Below are 16,109 nucleotides of genomic sequence, written 5' to 3'. Positions count from 1 at the left end.
GACCTGCAGGAGCACGCCGACCTGACCTGTGGGTGCACCCCGCCTCCTTTCTGGACCTCAGCAGTGAGGCATATAGCTGGAGTCTAAGCTCTCTAGCAACGTGAGCCAATTTGCAGAGTAAATTCCACCACAGACTACTGAAGACACCCCCCTCCCCCCATGACCAAAAGACCCAACTGAATGGAGTCTTCAGAAATGACATGCTGCCACAAGGATTGCGTTCCTGAGAGATGGTGGGGCTTGGGCAGGGAGGCGCAAACTGGTAACATTTCTGTGAGTCTTAACAAGCAAAGAGAAACTGCTTTTCTAGTAGGAATAGAAATGGAGATGACATGGCAAGAAAATGGATTACAGCCCAAGAGGTAGCACAGGGAATAAAGCCGTGGAATCTCAAGCAAAAGGCCCTGAGTTCAGCCCCCAGCGTCGCATGTGTCAGAGTGATGTTCTGGTTTTTTGTTAGGTTGGTTGGTTGGTTCGTTGGTTGCTTGGTTAGTTGGTTTTTTTTTACCAGAACACTGCTCAGCTCTGGCTTATGGTGGTTCGAAGGATTGACCCTAGGACCTCAGCTATGAGAGTCTCTTTCCCTAACCATTATGCTACCTACCTCTACTCCTATCTTCCTTTCTATCATAAATAATTATTTTCTAAAAAAGAAAAGGGATACTATACAGATGTGACCTCCCTAGAGCTGGGGGTTGGGGTGGGGGAGTGTTGCTCCAGGACAGCATGTTGAGTGGGCACTCAGGATGCCATTCCAGATCCTGTGTGTGCACCAGTGTGTGCACATCCCACACAGAAAGTGCCAGGCCAGCTTCTTGTCTGCCTTCTTTATTTGTGGCTGAGTCAGAGCTGCTTCACACCAGCCTGGGCTCCCCTGGTTTGGGGTGGACAGTGTAGACTGAGAAAATGGCATGAAGGGTAAGGAGTACATTTTATTTAGTCAGTGGTTTAGTATAGGAGTCTGAAAGGCTCAGGCTATCTTTTGGTTTTGCAAAGAAGGCTTGGTGTTCAGGATACATAGTGCAAGCAGATTGGACAGTGAAAGCAGCAGTCTCAATATAGGTGACCTCAGGCTGCAGATACTTTGAGAATGAGGCTTTGCTCCCTCCTCCCACTGGGCAGAGTCCTACCTCCAGCATAGAAGGGGGAGCAGAGAGGCAGAGTCAGGTCAAGGGGCAGAGACAAGCAGGATGTGGAGTTGAAGGGGTGCCCTTGCAGCTAGCAGATGTGCAGGACAGGCGTTGCTGGGGCTGAAGAGGCGCTTTGGAGAGTGAGTTCTCCCTGTAGAGACTTCCTCTTGGGACCTGGCATTCTCTGTAACTTACAGAGGGGATGGGGGTGGGGTGGGGCTGCACAGATTTGTGGGAGCACTTAAAGCCTGAGGACCATGGGACCATGCACAGAGTCACAAAGTAGGGCTGGGGAGACAGCATGATGGTTCTGCAAAAGACTTTTATGCCTGAGGCTCTGAGGTCCCAGGTTCAATCCCCAGCACCACCATCAGCCAGAGCTGAGCATGGCTCTGGTCTCATCTTTCTCCATCACATACTCTCTCTGATAAAAATAAATAAATACATATTTTAAATGACAAAGCAGTTTATTAGCATTCTACAAACCAAAAAGCTTCATCAAAAACACCAGATCCACCTTTACATTGGAGCAGACAGCTTAGTTTCTGACCGGGAGCAGGTCTCAGTCATTGTTGGGTATTGACTCTGTGGCTGTGTGTGGTGCCTCCTGCTGGCACCCTGGAGGCTCTGCAGAGGCTGCAGCAGGTGCAAGCCTGGCCTGGTCATCAAACCAAGGGCTGTGGTTTGCGGCAGCTCCTTTGTCTTCTTGGAAGGAGATGGCCACACATCACTTCTGCCTCTGGGCATACAACTGCAAGCCCAGGAGGAGGGCAGTCAGCACACTCTGCACTCATATCACTGTCCTCATTCAGATACCACCCTGAACCTGGGAAGCCCAGAAGGATGCCTGTCCTGCTTGTGTTCACCAGGAGGGGCCTGAGGCTCGCTCTGCTCCTAATACAGCTTCTGGAAAGTGCTCTGGGTGGGCAGTCCAGCCCCACCTCTCACCCTGGCTGTGCCTGCTGCAAGCCTGCTCTCAGGGGTCTAGTGTGGGTAGACCAGCAGGCCTGTCTCCAATCCCCCCAACAGCTGCTGACCCAACTGGAAGTATGGTGGCCCTGTAGCTCTGGTCACTTGTGCTGGCCCCCCAAGGTGTCACAGGCTCAGGTCCAGCTCTGCTTGGTGGGGTTTGCAGGATAGACTGGGGGATACTAGCTACCCAGGGAGGTGACTGTCCCTATGGCCAGGACAGAAATGAGGGAAGAGCCAATGGAGGGCTGTGACGGAGAGACGTGCCCTCTGCCATCCATGGCAGGGACGGTGGAGTTGTGAGGCTGGGAAGGTGTGGGTACAGGGCAAGGTGAGTGATCGGCACCGACAGCAGATCAAGGGAGGCACCTGTTCCTCCCCAGGTACGGGGTCTGGGTATCCATGCTCTAGCCTTCTGGATGCCTCCTCAATTCCGAGTCTTCTACGATAAGCACATGCTGGATCTGGGAGATCTGGCAATACTGGATGGCCAGAATTAACCAGGTTATTGATATGTATGGTGAGCTGATCATGGGTGCAGTTCCAGTCAGAGTGGATTTATTTAAAAAGAGTCTTCTATTAATTCCGATTCATTTGGAAGTCCACTGGTCTCTTGTTACTTTGACACTTTCTAATCTATTATATTTTATGATTCCCAACACAGTCAATTTTTTTATATTTATGTATTTATTTTCCATTGTTATTTTTCATTGGTGTTATTGTTGTTGTTATTGATATTGTCGTTGTTAAATAGGACAGTGAGAAACAGAGAGAGGAGGGGGAGACAGAGAGAGAGAGAGTAAGACAGACACCTGCAGACCTGCTTCACCGCCTGTGAAGAGACTCCCCTGCAGGTGGGGAGCCTGGGGCTCAAACCAGGATCCTTATGCCGGTTCTTGCACTTTGCACCATGTGCGCTTAACCCGCTGCGCTACCGCCTGACTCCCCCAATACAGTCATTTTAAATTTTGTGTAGAAAGCAGAAGAAAGTATTTGCTTACTGAAGCCGGGGTAGGGGAGAAAACCTGTATCTGTTCAGGGTCGGCAGGCTGCTGTTACAAAGTGCATTGTATTCCACAATAGAAAGATGACAGTGATTGTGGACCATCTGCTCCAACTTGGTCAGACTTTGCGAGAGTCCCTGCTGAGTTTCAGTCCACAAGTTGACACTCAATTAGGTCCTTATGATGCCTCTTCCATACTTGGGGCATGTCTTCTTGGGAAGACTGGAAAGGCTGGTCTAAGGCACTTGCAATACTGGAACACAACAACTCCATGGTCACTGTCATCTTTCTATTGTGGAATACAATGCACTTTGTAACAGCAGTCTGCCAAGCCTGAGTAGATCCAGGTTTTCTCCCCCACCCCGGCTTCAGTAAGCAAATACTTTCTTCCATTCTCTACACAAATTTTAAAATGACTGTGTTGGGAATCCTAAAATAAAATAGAGATCCCTTGGTATTTGTCCTTCTCCATTTGGCTTACCTCACTAGGTATGTCTTCAAGTCCTGTTTCACTTTTATCAGTAGTACCTCTTACTTTCTTCTCCAGTGATGCTGAGAGTAATATATGTCCCCTTTTTGAGGATGGGAAAGAAGTATCTGTAAACTTACTGCTGTAGTCCCCATTCCAAGGACCCCCCCATTCCCAGAGGCCTCAGCTGTCCCTGAGGGCTGTCCCTCCTTCTCCCTGCACCCCAGGTGCTGTGACACCCCTGTGGATGCTGCTCACAGTCGACTTGACTAACTTACTAAGTGGAGACTGACTTACTAGCAGACACTATGTCTTGTTGATTTATTTGTTTTGCCAGAACATTGCTGAGCCTTGGCTTGTGGTGTTTTTGGGGACTGAACCTGGGACTTCAGAAACTTCAGATATGAGAGTACTTTGTAGAATTACTGTACTGCCTCCCCTATCCCTGTTGCTGAGCTGAGAACCTGGCACTGGCTAAGTATGTTCTCAGAGAGTCAGGAAGCCCAGGGCAGGCTGCAGCCCTGAAGGGGCATCTCTGGAGAAGTGAACCCCATGTCTGGCTCAGTTGTGCAGCAGGTAGTCAGGCTAGTTGCCCCTCTGGTCCTTGATGTCATGAGTCTGATCCTCATGGACTCTGGTGGAGGTCATGGAGTACTGAGCACTGAGAACCTCTCTCCCACCTCTCCCACCTCTCCCACCTCTCCCACCTCTGATTCTTGTTCCTTCCAAGGAGGCTGACTCCAGACTACCAGAAATAGAAATTCAAGGCCTGTTTTTTTCCCAGAGGTGTTGCTATAGAGATTTGAGATAGACAGGCCCCTGCCAGGTCACTGGACTGACCTCATGTCCTATCAGGCCTATACTCAGTTCCATCTCACCCAGGATGAAAATAGACATGGAGGCTTTGCTCAGAGGGGAAGGGAAGAGAAGTATCCAGGCATGAAGACCTGGGAAGATAGAGAGAAAAGGAGTGGGGCTGCAAGGAAGGAAAGAGGGCTGAGAAGAGAACACAGTGCAGAGAGGCCTGAGCGGAGGCCTCAAGAAAGGAGGCAGAAGGAATGGAGGGAAGGGAGGCAGGCCACTTACCTGCCTCAGGGCTCCCATCTCCATTTCCAGTCTGTTCCCTTCTGGTCCTGAGGGAACAACCTCCTAACTGGCCAGTCTCCTCCCCAGTCAAACAAAGGCCCAGAGGACTTGTCCCTTCTGCTGCTGGGGTGACATCCCTCACACTGTCCCTCAGGAGTGTCCTCAGGGATATTGCCAGGCTGAGCTCTGTACTGGGAGAGTGGGGGCTACAGCTCCACAGAGCCCCTGAATATAGGCCAAGCCTTGTCTTGTCTTCTCTGTCACCTGGTATGGGGACATGTCCCTGTGTGCAGGCTAGTTGGTTGGGGGTGGGGGGTGCAGTTGCTGTGGAGCCAGAGGCCTTCAGGCACTTCCTCATGGGAGTTATTGATGCCTCAGAGGTGGCTCTCAGTCAGATCAGACCCCCATCCCCCTGCTGCAATGCTGGGGTGCTGGGGTGCAGTGGGAAAATGCCAGGTCCTGAGAACAGCTCAGGTCATACAGTGGCCTGGGGGCCCCTGTCCAGGTGTCCTTCTTTGCTGAGGCCCTGTGGCTGTCAATGACTGGTCTACAAATGGGGAGCAGTGAGTCCCAAAGAAGCAGGGGCAGTTTCCCATCCCCACATTCCATTCAGGGACCTCCAAGAGGGCCCTGCTACAGCCTTCCCCCCATCCTCCCTGTGTGCATGGACCCTCAAGGAGCCATTACCCCTTCCAGGCCCGGGCAGCTCCCCTACAGGACAGCGTCTAGGGGACCCTGACACGGTGAGACAGGAAAGTGCCGTTGGAACCCCATCCATGCTCAGACATTCAAAGCCTCTTTGCCCCACTTACTCCTACATTTCCACAGTAGTGACCTCTCTGCTCCAACAGGCAGGGCTAAGCCTCCTTTAAGAAAACATTTTATTGGGAGGTTAATGGATGACAGTGTAGTTGTTGACACACAGGTACAATTTTTCATCTCCCTGTGGTGGGTTCCTAGACAACAATCTCACCCCCAAGGCCATTTCCACCATCATACACCAGCACCCCAAGTTCCTCTCTGCCTCCTCCCCTACTTCCCCATAGGTTTTTGCTATGGTCAGTTGCCACATGTGCAACTGAGCCTCCCTCTCTGCCTTTCACCAAAAAAAAAAAAAAAAAAAAATTTGTTGCTGGGAGTATCACAGAGCCCCAACTAGGCCCTGGCAACAAAGGAAGGAAAAACAGAATAGTTATAAGAATATAAAATTCTGGGAGCCAGGTGGTGACATACCCAGTTGAGCGCACATTACCATGCACAAGGACCCAGGTTCAAGTCCCTGGTGCAGAGGGAAAGCTTCATGAGCGGTGGAGCAGGGCTGCTGGTCTCTGGTCCCTCTCTCTTTCTCTATCTCTCCCTCTCTCTCTCCCTCTCTCCCTCTCCCTCTTTCTCTTCTCTCCCCCTTCTCTCTCGATTTGTCTCTATCCAGTAAATAAAAAATAGAGCATTTTTATAGATGTAAATATTTTTAACTTAATTTTATTTAACTTGATAAGAAAGAGAAATTGAAAGAGAAGGGAGATAAAGAGGGTGGAAGAGACAGAGAGACGACGGCAACACTGCTCTGCACATCGTGACGCTTCTCCCACCACAAGTGGGGAGTGAGGGCTCGAACCGGGGTCCTTGTGCATGGTAATGTGTGTGCTTAATCAAGTGCACCACCAGTTGCCCCCCAAAAAATATATATAATTATTTTTTAATAGGAATCCTGGGTTACTCATCTTTACCAGCACCTAGAGCTGGGCCTTTGCTGCTGTTTTGACAGATCCTGAGGAAAGATCAGATCCCTGCTGGTGGGTGAGTGGTATGATAGGGGGTCCCAGTAGGGGGTAGGGCATAACTGGCTTTCTGTGTGTCTTCCACGTGGCACCAGGGCTTGAGCCCAGAGACTTGAATGTGCTCTACTAGGTGAGCTCTCTCTCAGCCAGGGGGAGCCCCAGAAGGTGCTAGAATCAGGAGGGGCAGGCTTGGGGGTGGCCTGGGGACTCCCTGCACAGAGAGGATGAGGGGCCTGGGCATGGAAATGGAACAAAACAAGCAAAAGAACAATTTCTGGGGAGGCCATGTTTGCCCTGAGACTGGTGGGGTGCAGGGAAGGGCACACCTAAGGAGGGGACGGCATGAGCATGGGAGACAGGCATGCAGGGTAGAGGCTCCCCACTATTGCAGGTCCCACTGAGAGGGTTGCTTCACGCCTCTAAGACCCTGGCACTCTCCCAGCCTTGCTCCTTGACTCCGGGAGTTTATCCTTGGGGCTCTGGATCCTCCGGGGGGGGGGTGGATGATGGGGGGGGGGGACACTGGGGTGGCACTCCAGCAGAGGAGTGGCCCAAAAAGAGGTTTCAGAATATCTCTAGGGGGTTGGTCAGACAGATATCTCACTGGGTGGGACACCTGCCTTGCCTTGCTCATAGCCCTGGTTCAAACCTTAGCACATGGGCAATACCATGGCTCCAGAAGCAGCTCCCTCAGAGCAGCCCCCCTTCCACACCCCAGCCTAAGAACCCCAGCAGAAAGATTTATCCTCAGTTATTTTTAAATAGTTACTTCATTTATTTTAATGATGAGATAGGTACAGAGAGAGACCAGAGCACTGCTCAGCTCTGGCTTATGGTGGTGTTGGGGATTGAACCTGGGACCTCAGAACCTCAGGCAGGAAAGTCTTTTGCAGAACCATTATGCTGTTTCCCAGCCCTTTTTTAAATTTATTTTATTTATTGGATAGAGACAGAGAGTACTTGAGAGGTAAGGGGGGAATATTAGATAGTAATGACAGTGCTGCTCATGATATTCCCATGATGCTGTGGGGCCAGGGACTTGAACCCAGGGTCTCTCTCCTATGGCCAAGTATGCACTCTACCAGGCTATCTTCCAGCCCCGGACTTCTCCCTGCTCCTGAGACAAAAGTGACTGTGTGGGCAGAGCCAGGACACCATGAGCGCACATCCTGAAACTACACCTCAGGTGGCCCCTCAGTGGAGATGTGTGGGTCCCCAAGTGCTACCCCACCCCCACTCCAGGAGGGTGTGAGCACATCCCAGAGTGAACTCCCTGGAGCTCAGGGACAGAGACAGCGACATGACAACACACATGGCTCCCAGGCACAGTCACAGTGGACTTTTATTAGGAAATCACCCTGCGGACACACCGTGAAGTGCTGTGCTGTGGGCTCAACGCATTTCCTGAGGAAGGAGGGTCACAGTATTGAAGCTGTCAGGGGAGCGGGGAGCCGGGGGCACCTCTCCCTCACAGCTATAGGACTCAGCCGCAGAGAACCGGCACACAGGCGCAACACAAGCAACACACCAGGGCACACACGTGTCCCCTCACGGCAATAAATAACACAGACGCAACTCCATGGGCTGCAGGCCAGCCCTCCAACCAAGGGGAACAGAAAGGCAAGAAAGAAAACCGGCAAAAGTCTCTCTCTCTCTCCATCAGACCATCAACAGTGAGCTCATCCCCAAATTATCAAAAGTCCTCGGTTACAAAATACTTCTTTAAAAAAGTCTATTCTTAAAAGAATAAATAACAAAATATATGAAAAATAACTTGGTCGCATCAAAATTATAACTGGAAGTTACAGCAAGTTCTTCTTTTTTTTTTTTCTCCCCTGTGGCCAGGCCTGTAGTCAAATAATTTTGCTTTGATTCCATTCTTTCCCCTTCTCGTGATGCCTCGCAGTGGCGTCCCACTGACATAGTATAAAATCAATAAATTAAAATGTGAAATAAATAGCAGACATTAACATAAGGGGTGGCAGATATAAATACTCACATCTTCGGACAAAAATTAAATACTTTACAGGAGAATCAAACTAACTACTTTTTTTAAAAAAAGGATTTGTCTTCTTCTTCCAGGAAGTGCAATTTCTCTACTTTTAAATACTAACTTGGAATGGCAGATACAATCAATTTGGACTCTATTTACACATTAGGAACACCGTGTTTTGAACACAGGACAAGAGAAATTTGCTTTTTTTTTTTTCCATATCTGGAATGGACAAAAAAGGAAGTGGCCTCCAGTGAGGGGTTCAGCTCCTGACCTCACCCATGCTGTCCCCACCTGGGTCCAGCTCAGCCCCACTCTGGGGTATGTGGCAGTTGGGGGTGGGGTGTTGTCCCACTCCTGGGTTGACGCTGAGAGCAGGAGACCTCAGCCCCAGGAGGAAGCAGGACCATGGGCCTGCTCTCACTCAGCCTCCAACAGCACTGCTTTCCACCCTCAACACAAAACTGAATCAAATGAAAACAGAAGACACATTTGCCACGTGGGCCTCACAGAGCAGACACATGGCCCCGACGGAGGTTCGGGGGATGCCATGTCCCTGCACCCCCACACCCAGCTGCTCTCCAGCCTTGACAGACAAAGGAATACTGTGGTTCAAACTCCAAAACTTCCCTGAGAACCTAGTCCATGAGCTCCCGCTGGAAACTTTGAGATGCTCTTCAGTTTTCTTTCAGAAAACAAAAATATAAATTGCTTTGTAACACTCCGTGCTCCCCCCCGTACCCAACACACACACACACATACACACATACACACACTCACTCAGCAAGCACTTCTGAGGGGGCCGCTCACCCCTCCTTCCCAAGGCTGCCAACCAGAAGTTGTTGTGAGGTGTCTCTCCTCAGGAAGGGCAGAGCCAGAGAGGTAAACGGTGGAGCTGAGTTGAGGGGCCCTGGGAACCCCACCAGGGCCAAGCCTACACCTGGATGCCCCTCACAGCCTGCTTGATGCTCTCCAGGAGGTCTTTGTTCTCAGGGTTCTGGTAGCACTCCTGGTTGGAGTACATGTCAGTGAGGGTGCTCACGTAGGCGTCGAAATTCTGCTCACATATTGGCTCCTGGGGAACAGAGACAGTTAGGGGGCCCCCATCCACACAACCTGACTCAGGGGTTTCAGAAACAACAAGGCTAGTGTAGATATGTCTGCCCTCTCATCTCCCTATCCACACCCATGTGAGGAAGCACTCCACCCGTCACTGAGACAACCACACGCTTTGGATTTGTTGCTTTTTTTTTTCTTTCTCTCTCTCTTTTCTGCCACCAGGGTTATCATTGGGGGGGGGGGGTAATCTGTGCTTGCACAACTACCACTCCTGGTGGATTCTTTTTCTTTAAAAACAAAAACAAAATAAAACTTGGGAGCCAAGCAGTGTGCATTACCATGAACAAGGTCCCAGGTTCAAGTCCCCACTCCATAACTGTGGGGGGGGGAGGCTTCACAAGCAGTTAAGCAGGTACTGCAGGTGTCTCCCTGTCTCTCTTCCTCTCTATCTCCCTGACCCCCTCTCAATTTCTCTCTATCCTGTCCAATAAAGAGAGAGATGGGGGGCTGAGTGGTGGCGCACCTGGTTGAGAGCACATGTTGCAATGCTCAAGGACCTGGGTTCAAGCCCCAGTCTCCACCTGCAGGGGGAGAGCTTTGCAAGTGGTGAAGCAGTGCTGCAGGTGTCTCTCTGTCTCTCTTCCTCTCTGTCTCCCCCTTCCTCTTGACTTCTGGCTCTCTCTATCCACTAAATAAATAAAATTAAAAGATTAAAAAAGACAGAGATAGGAAGGAAAAATGGCTGCAAAGAGCATTGATTCATTATGCAGCACCAAACCTCAGCAATAACCAAGGTGGCAATAAATAAATAGCTCTTATGTGTGTGTATGTATATATATATATATATATACACACACACACACACATATATATTTGATAGAACGGAGAGAAATATAAAGGAGAGATAAAGAGGGAGAGAGAACACCTGCAGCACTGCCTTACTGCTAATGAAGCTTTCCCCCTGCAGGTTGGGCCTGGAGGTTTGAACCTGGATCCCTGTACATGGTAACATGTGAACTCAACCAGGTGTGCCACTGCCTGGTACACATCTTCTCCCTCCCACCCACCCCCCTCTCTTTTAAGATAGAATGTGAGAGACAGAGAAGTATCAAAAGGCAGAAACATAGAGAGGGAAAGACACTAAGCCACCACCACAACCTTCATAAAATTTCTTCCTGCAAGTGCTCCCACAGGGCTGCCAGGAGCTCAAACCTAGGCCCTTGTGCATGGCTATGGGTGAGAGTCTGGCTGTGTGTGCCCTCAGGCACCAGCATTTGGTTGCAGACCCCTAGGAGGCAGAGTTGCCATAGAAACAGTCTCCACTGCACCATGTGGGCAGAGAATTCCCACAGAAAGTGAGGGTGCATGGCCAGAGGGCCCCTCCCCAAGTCCCTCCCCATCCACTGGCACTTGGCAGTGGGCAGCAGGCCTGCCTACCATGTGGGGAAGGCGGATGTTGGCAAGACTTTGGATGAGGGCCTGGCTCAGTCCTGACAGTTCCAGAAACAGGGCTTCATTCTGCTCCTCGATGATCTTATTCTCCTCCTCAATGTTCTTCAGGCTCTTCTCCATGGAAGAGATCTGCAAAGGGCAGACAGCCACACCCAGGCACTGGGACCCTGTGCAGTGTCCTCATGCCCCCACCCGGGCACCAAGCACACAGGTGCACTGTGATTCACTTGTTTATTTATTATTGGATAGAGACCGAGAAATTCAGAGGGGAGGGTAGACAGAGAGGGAGAAAGATAGTGAGACACCTGCAGCCCTGCTTCACCACTCCTGAAGCTTTCCCCCTGCAGGTGGGGACCAGGGGCTCAAACCCTGGTCTTTGTGCATTGTAATATGTGCATAATATTTATTTATTTATTTATTTATTTTAAGATAGAGACAGAAATTGAGAGAGTGTTGTAGACAGAGAGAGAGACAGAGAGACACCAAAGAGACACCTGCAAACATACTTTACCACTTGTGAAGTGTCCCCCCTGCAGGTAGGGAGCCAAGGGCTGAACCAAAATCCTTGCACAAGTCCTTGCATTTAGTACTCTGTGTGCTTAACTGGGTACACCACCGCCTGGCAGGTGGTGTACCCCCCCCACCACAGGTGCACTGTGCATGCCCCACATCCCAGACCCTGCCCCTGGGTGGAGGAGGGACATGTGACCCAACCTGAGTTGTGTGATGGTCACTGTTCTGTGCCACAGGGACATTGAGAGGCACGGAAGCCAACAAACCCCCGACCTCCACTGTCAGTCTTTCTGCTCATTTTGCCATGCTTCTCAGTGGCTCCCTCTGCAGCCCACAGCGGTAACTGCAGCGCCCTCTGCAGCTCACAGCCTTGTCCGCTGCAGTTCAGAGCAGTAACTGCAGCGCCCTCTACAACTCACAATGGGCAACTGCAGCTCACAGCAATATTTCATCCCCACTAGTTAACAGCTGGTGACTTGTGCATGGCACCCTGAAAAGTACCCGAGACTCCTAATATGAACAGTTTTCTGGGCCCAGGTGGGCACAAGAGAGAATTTCTAGTCTGAACCAAAAGTTTCTCCCAAAGGGACTCTCAGGGTCCCAGGTTGGGATCTCAGAAACTTACACAGGGCAAAAGCCGGAGCAGTCCCGCCTGCTCCAGGTAGCTCAGGCCCTGAGATTCACAGCCAGCACAGGGAAGAGACACTCAGCCAGGGCTTGACTTACAGAATCCTGCTGGAAAGGGCAGATCTCAGTACCCTGCACTTCCTCCCCTGTGACACACCTTTGGTTCTGAAAGGTCTGAGTGGGGTGTGGGGACCTGTCTCCTCCCGCCTGCATCCTTTTGATTCAGATCATCCTGGGGTGGGGGTGAGGAGGAGAAGCTTGTAAATTCTTCTCAATTTCTATCAATCCTGACAAATAACAACAGAAAGAAAAAAATGGCCACCAGGAGTGGTAGATTTGTAGTGCCAGAGATAACCCTGGTGGGAATAAAATAATAAAAAGAAACATTTTTGCCAAATAAAAAGAAGTGATGGAACCATCCCCAGAGCACTTGGACTCTCAGACAGGGAAGAGCAGAAGGTAGAGAAGGAGAGAGCCACACAGACAGCCCAGCCCTCCCCTGCATCCTGTGCCCAACAAGCAGCCATGATGCCCAGTGAAAATCCCTCTTGATCCCCAGGGCGGCTGCTATTTTTAGAAGGGCTTCTGAATAATAGGAGGTCAGCACCAAAGCCTGTTCCCCGGAGGAGGGAGAGACAGTGTTACAAGACACAAAGTACAGCAACATGTCACATGGAAGTCTCCGGAAAGGGAGCAGGCCATCCCTCCTCGGCCTCTCCACCTAGAGCCCTTCAAGGTCTTCAGTCACCTTGCCCCTCTGGCCCCCTAGCCATGGGGGACATGGTGATATGAGGTCACTCCTCTATGCCCCCAGGTCTGCCCTGTTCTTCACTCATCAACCAATGATGGGGAGTGGCATCTTTGTCCAGAGAAAACCTGTGCTGCTTTTTGTTGTTGTTCATTCATTGGTGGGCGGGGCAGGAAATCAAAGGATTTTGATCCAGACTCAAGGATGCTCACTGACTCCATCATAGAATCATTCTATGCACCTTGCAACAGTCATATGGAGTGGAATCCTTTCAGTCCCTCTATTCTGCCCTGGAAGGCACAAAGGTGCAAAGAAGTCTGGCATGTGGGACAGTACTGGGCTGGAACCCAGGTCTGGCCAGGCTCTGAGTGCCAACAGGACTGCCAGCCACCAGGCCCACATGGCTGCTGACACTGAAAGTATCTCCTGCCTCTGTGCTGGGCCTGGAGCTAGCCAAGCCTGCCTGCTGGCTGCCTGGAGGAAGCCAAGGGCTCAGAACCACATTGTACCCTGCCTAAACACTCCAGCCAGGAGGCTGTAGACTGGACACCAGGGCTGGGGAGAAAGGGATGGGAAGGGTTAGGGGGAGGCACCCACCTGAGACTGCAGCTGTACCATGGCTGCCTCCATCTCTGAGTTGGACTCATTCAGGTCATGGATCTCCTGGTTCAGCTGCTTGATGTCCTCATCATTGTCTAGCACTGCCCAGAAAGAATTGGGGGTCATAGAACTGCCCCTTTACCCAGGCCAGCATGGGGGGTTGTGGGAGTCAGGCTCTATGTTGAACCAGGGCCCCCCCTTTCCAAGCAGCGGCCATTTGGCCTGGTCTCCCAACTCTCATGTACCATGCTGGGTGAGTCCATCTTGACTCTGGGCTGAGTGTCCAGAGTGCCCCCCCCCCAGCCCTGGGCTAGAGTGTACACATGCAGACCTCTGGTGGCAGCAACTGCTAAGATAAAAATGGGAGCTCTGGGGCTGGGCAGTTGCACACCTGGTTGAGTGCACATGTTAAAATGTGTAAGGTCCCAGGTTCAGACCTGCACTCTCCACCCACAGGAGGAAAGCTTCACGAGTGGTGAAACAGTGCTGCAGGTGTCTCTGTCTCTATCCATCTCTATCGCCCCTTCCCTCTAGATTTCTGGATGTCTCTATACAATAAATAAAAATAATTTTTAAAAGTTAAAAATGAGAGGGGTCAGGTAGTGGCACACCAAGTTAAGCGCACATAGTAAAAAGCAAAAAGACTAGCTCAAGAATTCTGGCTTGAACCCCCATCTCTCCACTTGTGTGTGGGGGGGGTCATTTGCTCCACAGGCATTGAAGCAGGTCTGCAGGTGTCTGTTTCCCCCCATATCCCCCCATCTCTCTCAATTTCTCTCTGTCCTATACAAAATAGAGGGGTGGGGGAATGGCCACAGGAGCAGTGGATTCATAGTGCAGGCACTGAGCCCTAGTGGTAATCCTGGAGGCAAAAAATAAATTAAGTTAAAATTAAGTTTAAAATGAGAGATATTGAGTCAATATGACAGTGCACAGCCTAGGCTTTGAGCCCCCCCTCCCCCTGCACTGAGGGAAGCTTCAGTGCTATTGTCTCTTTCACACTCAATCTCTCCTTCTCTGTCTCTATCTAAAAGAAAAATAGAGAGAGAGAGATGGAAAGAAAGAAAGAAAGAAAGAAAGAAAGAAAGAAAGAAAGAAAGAAAGAAAAAAAGAAAGGGAGGAAGGGCAGGTAGTGGCACACCTGATTAAACACACAAGAATTTGGGTTTGAGTCCCCCATATGCAGGGGGTCTGCTTCACAAGCAGTGAAGCAGGTCTGCAGGTGTCTATCTTTTTCTCCCCCCTCTCTATTTCCCCTCTCCTCTCAATTTTTCTCTGTCCCATCCAATACAAATTAGGGGGGAGGGGAAAAATGGCCACCGGAAGCAGTGGATTTGTAATGCTAGCATCAAGCCCCAGCTATAACCCTGCTGGAGAGAGAGAGAGAGAGAGAGAGAGAGAGAGAGAGAGAGAGAGAGAGAGGAAGAAGAAGGAGGAGGAGGAGGAGAGAGAGATCATAGCACCAGAGCTTCTCTGGTGCTGTGGCATTCCCCATGCTGTTCTGGGGTTCGAACCTGGGTCATGGCCTGGCAAGGCATATTCCCTAACTGGTGGGTTAACTCTTTACACTAGAGAGAAAGAGACAAGGGGGAGAGGGTAGGCTGGAGCATCCTCAGCTCTGTAGTGTCAAGGACTGAACCTGGGATCCTAAGAGGACTCTGAGACCTGAGGCTACAAGGACTGTGCTCTCACACTGAGGTATCTCCCTAGCTCCACAAAACCAGAAGAGGGATTCTGGCACTGCCAATGCTCACCCACTTTCAGGTCAGAGCAGCAGCCATGCATGGTGGGGGCCCAGCACAGGCTGGCCAGAGGCTCAGAGCCATAGCCAGGACAACTGCTAGGAATCCCTCCTGGTGGGGCTCTGCTCCAGGGATCTGTCCCCCTTTGTATCACCCACCACCTGGGGGACAAAGGCCATGGACAGGGCTTGCAAGAGGGCACCCTTACCATCACTCGTCTTGAACTTGGTGCTGAGAACCTCCTCCCCTGAGAGTTTCCCTTTCTTCCCAGCAAAGGTGGCTCTGGGGCAGCCAGACAAACTGGAAGCAAAGGGCACACGCTGTGGGTCGGGCTGGAGACACGATGGGCTCGTCCACACGTGGACATGAAAGCTAAGCCGCCAATGATGGGCAGCCTGGGAGAACACCCACCTGAAGTGTTCTGGCTCCTGGCCCCCCACCCCTGGTCCCCGGCTCCCTGTCCTCACCCCTTGCCATGTAAGACCAGGCATGCCCAGCTCAGCCACTGCCCTCAAACCTGGCCAGGTGGCAGGTAGTCTGGGACAGGCACCTGCCTCCTTGTGGGATAGCCCTTCTCACTCCTCCCTGCTGTCCACCTCCCACATTGCCCTCTCCCAGCTGATATGTATTTACTCCTCTGCAGCCTGTGCCCTCCTGCCCTGCCCGGAAGAGGGCAGGCCTCTCTGCTCCCAACTCCAGAGCCGACTGGGCTCTCCATGAACTGGATAGAGAGAGAAGAAAAGGGCCAGATGGCAATTCAGCCTGTAGAGTGCACACGTTACCATGTGCAAGGACCCATGTTCAAGACCCTGGTCCCCACCTTCAAGGGAAGCTTCACAAGCAGTGAAACGGGACTGTAGGTGTCTCTCTGTGTCTCTCCCTATATCCCCCTTCCTTCTCAATTTCTCTTTCCTATCAAATAAAATAGAGGAGAGGAGA

General features: G+C 51.1%; 1 protein-coding gene across 4 annotated transcripts in view; it reads right to left on the bottom strand.

Moving 5' to 3' along the window:
• Positions 1 to 7,760: 7,760 nt before the first annotated feature.
• Positions 7,761 to 16,109, bottom strand: part of MYT1 (myelin transcription factor 1) — a 77,088-nt gene continuing 68,739 nt past the window's right edge. For all 4 annotated transcript variants that reach the window (XM_060171675.1, XM_060171677.1, XM_060171678.1 and 1 more), the window contains 4 exons: positions 15,379 to 15,470; positions 13,426 to 13,529; positions 10,926 to 11,069; positions 7,761 to 9,504 (listed from right to left, as the gene is read on the bottom strand). In XM_060171675.1, coding sequence (XP_060027658.1) covers positions 9,364 to 9,504; positions 10,926 to 11,069; positions 13,426 to 13,529; positions 15,379 to 15,470 — 481 coding nt within the window. In that variant the 3' untranslated portion in view covers positions 7,761 to 9,363. The remainder of the gene's footprint in view (positions 9,505 to 10,925; positions 11,070 to 13,425; positions 13,530 to 15,378; positions 15,471 to 16,109) is intronic.

The sequence above is a fragment of the Erinaceus europaeus genome, chromosome 14, assembly GCF_950295315.1.
Source record: "Erinaceus europaeus chromosome 14, mEriEur2.1, whole genome shotgun sequence".
In the NCBI taxonomy this organism is placed as follows: Eukaryota; Metazoa; Chordata; class Mammalia; order Eulipotyphla; family Erinaceidae; genus Erinaceus; species Erinaceus europaeus.
Note: the sequence above shows the minus strand (reverse complement) of the source record. Positions and strands in the feature narration are given on the sequence as shown.